The sequence below is a fragment of the Xenopus tropicalis genome, chromosome 7 (assembly GCF_000004195.4).
Source record: "Xenopus tropicalis strain Nigerian chromosome 7, UCB_Xtro_10.0, whole genome shotgun sequence".
In the NCBI taxonomy this organism is placed as follows: Eukaryota; Metazoa; Chordata; class Amphibia; order Anura; family Pipidae; genus Xenopus; species Xenopus tropicalis.
This window is the reverse complement of record NC_030683.2, coordinates 18,447,247-18,456,381: the sequence shown is the minus strand read 5'-3', so window position 1 is coordinate 18,456,381 and position 9,135 is coordinate 18,447,247. Positions and strand designations below refer to the sequence as shown.

At 41.9% G+C, this 9,135-nt stretch overlaps 1 protein-coding gene across 2 annotated transcripts; it reads right to left on the bottom strand.

Moving 5' to 3' along the window:
* Positions 1-3,999: 3,999 nt before the first annotated feature.
* Positions 4,000-8,864, bottom strand: LOC101731900 (neurofilament heavy polypeptide-like). 2 transcript variants are annotated; one of them, XM_004915908.4, is made up of 4 exons: positions 8,612-8,857; positions 7,614-7,730; positions 5,626-6,154; positions 4,000-4,172 (listed from the first exon to the last, which is right to left on the bottom strand). In XM_004915908.4, the coding sequence occupies exons 1-3, from the start codon at positions 8,667-8,669 to the stop codon at positions 5,634-5,636; spliced, it is 696 nt and encodes a 231-aa protein (XP_004915965.1). In that variant the 5' UTR covers positions 8,670-8,857; the 3' UTR covers positions 4,000-4,172; positions 5,626-5,633. The 2 variants fall into 2 exon arrangements, with proteins under 2 accessions (XP_004915965.1, XP_031761849.1); XM_031905989.1 differs by lacking the exon at positions 4,000-4,172 and having other exon boundaries at positions 5,621-6,154; positions 8,612-8,864.
* Positions 8,865-9,135: the final 271 nt, after the last annotated feature.

Here is a 9,135-nt window from a genome sequence, read left to right as displayed (position 1 = left end):
ATTTCTGAAACTAATCCATGCCTGGCAAAAAATTTTGCTCATCACTTTTTTTAACAATTTTAAAGTATTTATTAAACGCCTATCTATTGCTACTGATCAGCAGTTTGTAAATGCAATAAAAGCAATATATTGTGGTACCCTGTGTTGTTGAATGCTCCCAGTCCCTACTTGTGTAGTGGGTTAATAGCAACACAGACACCAGTATTTCCTCTAATTGTGTTTTGGTTATGGGTTCTTTAAGACTCCTTTTGAAAAATTATAGTGCAAAACTTATCTTTCTGTGTCCACAGTGAGGTGGGCGGCTCAGAATGATATATTGTTTCACAAAATTCTTTGCTCGTGATTTCAGCACTCCCCTTGTCTGTGGGGTCCATAGTTGGACTGGGGACTCAAGGGCCCAGTGCTCCCCCTGCTCTGCCCACTCCACTGAAAAATAAAGATGGCTGTGTGTTTCACTTTATTTTTTCCCAGGAAGTAAGCAGTAAAGCGGGAGCAGCTATGTGCCGAGCGGGGTGAGGGCAGGTGGCAGGGCTCAACAGGGTGGGGGCCCACCAGGTTCTTTCCCGGTAACCCAGTGTGCCAGTCCAACCCTGTGTGGGTCTGTGTATTCAGAGACCATTATTACTTTACACTAGTTTATAATAGCATATTGCACGGGGCTGGAGAAGTACAGGTATGGGATTCCTTATGCGGAAACCCTTTATCTTGAAAGCTCTGAATTATAGGACAGTCATCTCCCATAGATCCCGTTCTAAGCAAATAAATCTAATTTTTAAAAATTATTTCCTTTTCTCTGTAATAATAAAACAGTACCTTGTACTTGATCCCAACTAAGATATAATTACCCCTTATTGGGGGCAGAACAGCCCTATTGGGTTTATTTAATGGTTAAATGATTCCCTTTTCTCTGTAATAATAAAACAGTACCTGTACTTGATCCCAACTAAGATATAATTACCCCTTATTGGGGGCAGAACAGCCCTATTGGGTTTATTTAATGGTTAAATGATTCCCTTTTCTCTGTAATAATAAAACAGTACCTGTACTTGATCCCAACTAAGATATAATTACCCCTTATTGGGGGCAGAACAGCCCTATTGGGTTTATTTAATGGTTAAATGATTCCCTTTTCTCTGTAATAATAAAACAGTACCTTGTAAATCCTAAGTGAACTGCATGAACCTATATTGGTGGCAAAACAATCCTATTGGATTGTATTTCAATGTTTAAATGATTTTCTGCAGACTTAAGGTATGGGGATCCAAATTATGGAAAGCTCCCTTATCAGGAAAACCCCATGCCCCAAGCATTAATAGATAATAGATCTTATACCTGTATTTCTTTGACCCTGAAATTACTTCTTACATTTTGATTTTTCATTCTGGTTTTGGCACTTCTAAATGCTTCATCCTGAAGCTATAGCTTTGTTTTAAGAGAACACTGGGGTTACATAATAAAAAGCACTACGTTTGCCCAGGAGCAGTAACCAATAGCAACCAATCAGCAGGCAGCATTTACTGGTCACCTTTTTAAAAGCAAACACCTTGTTGGTTGCTATGGGTTACTGCTCCTGGGAAAAGTTGGCACCTTTTATTACATTAGGGGGTTGCTGCATCATAACAATGACCACAGTTTATGGCTGTTCACAATAATTCCAGACAACTGCTATTAGGGAGTACTGATCATTCTAAATTAATGAGGAAGAGCCTCTCTAATATTCAGAGCCAGAGCTTTCCTAGGCAGAAGATCTCACCTCCTGAGAGTTTGAACAGCCCACATCATTCATGCCCTGTGAAGTCAGGTGAGACACAGGGTGTTGGGGTTCCTCATTGCTGCCCACGAAGAACAAAACTTTCTATAAAGGAAGAGAACCCTTAAGGTTGAATGTTTTTCAGTAAGCTGAGGAGCAAATAAGAACACCAGTCAATGTAAACATAGGGGCTGACTAATATCTTCATGCCTAGAGCACCATTTTCAGTGGACTTCAGTACCTTCCCATCCAACATTGTAAGAGGAAGTCCAATGGCCATTCTGGTTTCATTATGGACAACAGTCAGTTGGTGAGGGAGAGTGCTAACATTGGAGACAAAAAATCACCAGTGATGTTGCCAATAGCAACCAATCAGATCTTTGTTTTTGTTTTCTAATTTGTAGCTGATCATCCAGATTTAATTGCTGATTGGTTACTATGGGCAACATCATGATGTTTGTCTCCAATGTTAATAAATATGCCCCCAAGAGTCCAAGCCATGTGGGACAGAGCAGAGGCTATGCAGGCAGGTTGAACCTAGTGGTCTTTTGTTTATCGCGGAAAATTGTGTAGAGTTCTACACAGATAAATGAGTCCTTTATATTACATTCTGAACGCTTACAAAAATGGAGCAAACTTTATCCTTTCTGAAGTGGCAGAAGTCCACCGCCAATAGAAACCTATTATTAGTGCCTTGAAACAAGCAATTAGGCATGTATTACTTCCTTAAGCAGTGGACTCTGCTCCTGGAGCCAGAGGAGCACTTCTGATTGGTTGGCTGCACCATCTGATGTGTGAAGGTCCATGGACAGTGGGGTAACTTGCTGCTGAGTTACTGTTGTAGTTTGTTGCTGTTTTTATAGAAGTTTAGAATTTGTGTTATCATATCGCTGTATCTGGACACAGAAGGATTTTTTTAATGTTTTGGCCCATGAATTCCCCCAGTTTACTTCAACAGAATGTGGGACACATTTAAGGCGCCTTATACCAGTTGTTTTTGGACTTTTCTGGTTTAAAACCCTATTGAGGTCCATATTTTGGTTAGGTCCTCTTGCGTTATGGAAATATGTATCAGCCAGTAAATCATAGTTTCAAAAATATCTAGGAGAGCAAATAGCCGTTCACTCCAAATTTCACCCTAATTGATCTTGAAGCAGGGCTCCCAGGAATATAGGAGAGCAAATAGACATTTTCTCTCTATTTTTGAGCCTAACTGGCCTCCAGGCTGGGCTCTTTAATCCACTAGTGTACCTAGGAGGGCCATCCACACAGTTTGGGGACCAATGACCACGGATGGATTCCATTAGACATTCTCCAGTTCCATTTTGCTTCAGGAATACCTGGTGATGAGTAGAGCTGGAGAAAGTCTAATGTTCTAACTTTAAAGAGTAAGCCTATATTGCTAATCCAGCTATCTATCACCAGCTCTGGCATGTATAACATAAGTAAAAAGAGACACAGTAAATCAGGGATCCCCAACCTTTCTAACCTGCGAGCCGCAATCAAATATAAAAAGAGTTGTGGAGCAACACAAGCATGAAAATTGTTTGTAACATGTTACTCCTGAGCCACTGGTTGGGGATCACTGTAGTAAACCTTATAGAGTGTATGAGGGCTCAAGTGTACTATGGGTCCTGCAGGCTAAGTTACCCTTTAGTCAGAAGACCTTAAAACATTTTACCATGGAGTGTCTTTTGGTTATGCCACTGATTACACTGCGCCCATTAACTCTTTTTTGAACACTAAACACTGCCCATCCTGGGCCATGCTTGAAACATTCTCTGCTGCTACTATAAACAGATGTAGCCATTGAATGCCTGTGATTTATTAAATGTTTGGATTGTGTTTTTCCAGTAATTGTTTTCTACATTTAATATAAAGAAGAAAATACCCAGGTTCGAACCCTAAGATAAATGGCAAACTCATGACATTTTAGTGTTTCAGGACATTTTAACCAGTTTTATTTATTATTAAGGCAGGAAATATGTCACTTGTAATGAAAAGAAATGAAGATGTTGTCCCCTGTCCCACCAGAACCTACAACAGGTGAAAATGGATTAAAGAAAATGAGGAAACTGGACAATAAGAACAATAATTTTGTGCCAAGACCACATCTCTAATGAGATTACATTTTGGTCAGCCCTAGCCACTCGGGTACACACAGGACTGACAGGAGGGCTTTGGATGGACATAGGCAGGATTATGATAAAAGGAAAAGAACAATGCATAAACAAAATAGGCACAATCTGTAACGAGTGTTAAAAACACCTTTATAGAAGCCAGTGAACCCAGACAAGTACAGGAATGTTGCTGAATGATTTATTAGGCTGTAGGGATGCAGAGGCTAAATGACTAATGCAGAGAGGAGAGGGACAGTAAAGCAGGCTTTGTATTCGCTTCTGGGGAAGGCTTCATTTCATACCTGAAAAGGAAACAGAAGAGGATTCAGTTTAATATAACGGCAGCCAGACATGGAAGCACTTACATAAATATATTGTGTAGGTACAGTAGATTGCTCCCTGGTGAGCCAAGATGTGGGATGTAGGGGCCTAAATGATATTACATCTAAATCCTTAATAAATCTCTTTTTCACTCCCAGGTCGACCTTAACTTAATAAATAGGATTCTTCAATGAGAAGACTCATAGTTCTATATCAGTTATCCTGTTGTTATCTAACATAGATAAATTACTTGGAGTCTTGATGTTACACTCCAATCGAACATCAGAAGAGTGGGTTTAAGGGTAAGAACCCACGGAGCGAGTTACTCGCCTGCGATAGCATCGATTTCTGCGAACGTGGGCAAGTAACTGCTCAGAAAAAGCTTCCACCAGCAACAATAGGAAGCCCTTTGTATTGCTTCATTAATCTGAAGTCATGCAACATTTCCTCTTGCAGGCAACTTTGCGTAACTTCAGATACCAAAGCGATGCAAAGTTCTTTGGGGATGCCAAAAAAGGGCTGTGATTGGCTACTTGGTAGCCCCAATCTGGACTGCTGGCCTGCGGGAGGCTCTGCTTGGAGTAAAACTGTGTCTCTGTGCTTCCAAAACTGGTGGTGAGCAACATGTTACTCCTGAGCCACTGGTTGGGGATCACTGTCTTAGACCCTGGGCCAGTGCTTTTGTAAACTGTATTGGCCTAGGATACTTCTCCTGTAGGAGCGCCCTGTTGCAATTTACTGTTTTAGATCTTCACTGGGGCCCTGGGCTAGCTACACAAATATACCACATATTGGTTCTGGTCCTCACTCGCACCTAGATCAGACCATAGGGAACCTCCAGGTAGAAAATGGTGGTGTAATCTGGGCTGGTGAAGTTTTCAGCAAATATAAGCACTGGCCAAGTGCTGCTGAAAAACCAGAAGCTATACCAGGGTCGGACTGGGTCAGAGGGACACTGGGAAAAAAACTTATGGGCCTCGCCGGCCCAGAACCAATCCCAGCTGCCCACTCTGGGACCTGTGAGTTCCCCTCCCCGATGCAAGTATGGGTGCAAGTATGAGTGCTCAAGGGAGAGGGATGGGTGGGGGTGTGTGGTGACCATGGTGGGGGTCCCTTGGGGGCTGCCACACCCCTGCGGTGGCAACCCATTTTCCCTGCACCCCCCGCAGTCCAACTCTGTGCCTAACAATTTAGCTTACCCCAAAGCTTATACCTTTCCTTATCCTTTAAACCTGTTTAACTAGAGGTCTTCAAGAAGTCCCATGGCCATATAGAAGCACAAAGACACAGGCTAAAAAAGATACAATGCACAAATGGTCTGTGTGACCTAAATAATCATAAGCATAAGTTTATTTGTTACAGATATGCATCCCTGTACTGATACCTGAGCCCTGATTTTTTTACTGAAATTAAGACAATAAATGCAGTACATACGTATTTTTTTATCTCCGTATGCTGACATGATGGCGGGACTTTTTGCTGTGTCCTTTTTTCCCCCCCACAGCTTCTCTTTTAAAGTACTTGCTCAGCAGCGATGAAGGATCTAGAGGCGCCTTGAAGGACAGCCCAGGAAGAACAAATTTGTTCACTCCAAGGGGTTTGCCAGCTGCTCCGGCCTGTGGGCTGGGTGTCTCTGCAACCTCGGCTGGAGCACTCTGTGCAGGGCTTGCCTCTTCGGCAGGTTCAGCAGCGGCAGCAGGTTCAGCAGCGGCAGCAGGTTCAGCTGCAGCAGCAGCTTCTGGTTCTTCTGAGGAGGAGCTTTCAGATGAGCTTTCCTCTTCAGAGGAGGAGCTTTCCTCTTCAGAGGAGGAGCTTTCCTCTTCAGGGGCAGAGCTTTCCTCTGCAGCGGGGGCGGCTTCTTCCTCGCTAGAGGCCTCTTCGTTATCCTCTTCAGAGGAGCTGCTTTCTGCAGCAGCATCACTTTCTTCTACATGGGTACCGAGTTTAAAACTCTTCAGGATATCTGCAGTATAAATTCATTTCAGAAGCATATTTACATCATGGTTGTAGTGTAATAAAGTACATTTCTAGTTGCTCATTAATAGAACAGTGTGTCAGTTACAAGCTACACTTTCCCAAGATGGCACTTTCCAATATAATGACAAGCAAGTGCTGCCCATTTTGTCTCCTGTTGTATTTGCTGAACTGCTATTTGCAGCTTTTAAAGCTATTTAAGCTATTGCCTTCATTTTATTACTGTTATCATTGTTACTTTTTCACTCACTTCATTTCATGCAGACCCTCGCTTTCCCATCTCTTGTTCAAACCTGGTTACTAGGGTAAATATGACCCTTGCAACCAGATAGCTGCTAATATACCAAACTGGAGAGCTGCTGAACATAAAGCTAAACCATAAAAGAAAAAAGAAAGACCAATTGCAAACTGTCTCAAATGTCTACATCATACTAAAACTTATTTTTAAGGTGAACTACCTCTTTAATGCCTTCCTATTCCCACCTTGGATTGAAGATCTTACCATGCTAACAATCTGATGATGCCTGCTAAGCCACTCTTTTCCATTTCTGCTGTATCTCATACCATATGTTGGAGGGCTGAAGTCAAATAAAATGATGGTGTCATATAGTGAATTCTAACCCTCATTTGTAATAATAGGCACTAAGTTTGCCCAGGAGCAGTAACCTATAGCAACCGATAAGATGTTCGCTTTTAAACAGGTGACCAGTAAATTCTGCCAGGATCCCTGCAGTTTAATATATGTGTATTTTTGCCCCCCATCAGGATGTCAAGAGCATTTCACACTGGGATACATTTACTGCCCTGTGGTTCTTTGCTTGCATTATGCTTTTGGCAACCCAAGTAGTTTGTTGGGAAGAGACTGTATATTAATTGCTGGCAGTCACAAGGGAAGAAGGTCTATTCTGCTCTATTGATACAAGTCTCTTAGTAGAACAAACCTGTGGTCTTTCAGTTCTAATATTACTACCCTCACCACCACATTAACCAACAAAAATCCTTAGCTTCCATTCATACACAAACATTACAAAACATTGGTAACACACTGGTTAGCCCTGCAGCACAAACAAGAGGGGATAGACATGGGTGGTACATAGGTACATGAATTTGGCAGGTACATGACCAGGCTGCACTGGCTGTGGGTGAGTGAGGCTCTACGAAGCACCATTTTGCTCCAGCATTTACTGCCCTGCCTATAGTACATATACTTTTAAGCCCCAAATTGCACAGAATGCTTTTGCCAAACTGCTTTCCCTTTCTAGCGCTACTCCATTACACATACCTGCATTATTATAGCCCACAGAATCTCTTTAATACATTGGCCTGGTCTATGTCCACTTGCCCAAAAGCAATGAATTGAAAAACGCAATGAAATAATAAGTGATAGGATGTCAGTTAAGAAAGGTATAAGAAATCTGGCAAATCAAATATTTCATATCCCCACAGACCTGCTGGGTTCTTGAGTAAAATAGGCTCCAACAGAGGTAAACCCCCGAGATCTTCAGAAAGGTCGCTGTCACTGAGTCCAAAATCAGACCAGCTGGGTTTCCCTGGGAAGGAATACTCTGTGTAATAAAGGGGAAAGACTTAATGGTTAGTATTTGTTGAACTGCAAAGAGTTTCTCCATTCAGAAGTTACCCCAGTTACTGCCCTATCACTCTGCTTAATACCAAGCCTCACATTCTACCAAAGGCCATGCAGTTCCATTCTTTGTTTTTGATCTGTTATTCCAATATGGCACTCAGTGGCCTATGGCATTCCAAATCTTTGCCATTTAGATTTTGTTTAAAATCAAGAGATCTGAACCTGGACTTCCATGCCATTATTCCTCTAGAACTGATGTAGAAGAAATAGCTTTGTTACACTCCCAAAGATAATGCAGAATGAGGCAATAGATTAATTGTATGAGTGGAATCTATCTCTTCCTACCATGTATTCCTAATTCATATCTCTTTTTAAAGAATCTTCACCTTTTCTTCTTCCTTCCTCTTATATGAAGAGTAGAAATACCTTGTACAGTTATAAACATGGCTTCATTGTTATTTCTACATCTCCTTGTACCAGTGGTCTTCATACTTCTTTTGGTTCAAACTCCTGTTTGAGGTCCAACATTTGGTCAAGGTCCCCTTGGCTTGTAGCCAGGATACACATATATAAATGATTTGCTGATTCAGCTACTCAGCCATAGGACAGCAAATAAGTTGTCACCCCAAATGGAACCACTAATGAACCTTGAAGCTGGTCTCCAACGAGAATTTAAAAATGCAAAAAGGGATTATTTTCCAAATTTAGCCCGAAATGGATTTCAGGCTGGGTCCTCAGCCACTGCTCTGAGCCTCTCTACAGTGGGTGCAACCTCACAGTTTGGGAACCACTAAAAAATATATCTAATATATCACTCCCATCAGCCCAAAACTAAAACTAAAGGATATTAATATTACTTACGTTCAAGTGGAGCAGCCGCAGCTATGGCCAATAAGGCAAAGCCTATTAAAAGCTTCATGTCTGGTGCTTCTCGCAGCCCCCCTTGCTACGACGCTAGGATGTGGAGGCTGGAAAAAGATACCAACTTAAGGAGGGAGAACGTGGCACTTGTGCCTTAAATATGGCCCACGTCAGGGTGACAGAGGAGGGGCAAGTAGACGCGGCTTGGGATCCAATGTCTGTAAATATCTGTAAGACCTAAAGGCTTTCCAGGATTTGGCCAGCAATGATTCATTTCAGGCATTTTACGTATTAGTTATACTCAGGTGCTTTTTTTTTCCGTGACAGAAGACGACGAGACAATGAGAATTGGAAATACGGGTGGGAATACCAACTTGAGTTGTGAAAAACATATGTTTGAACATTTTCTGCATGACCGAAACTGGAGAAAAAAAAAGGTAGCTACATGTAGACGGCAAACAAGAAGCTCGAGAAATGGAATGTCAATCTGCTATTCCCTGTGCAGTTTAAAATGCTCGTTCCCA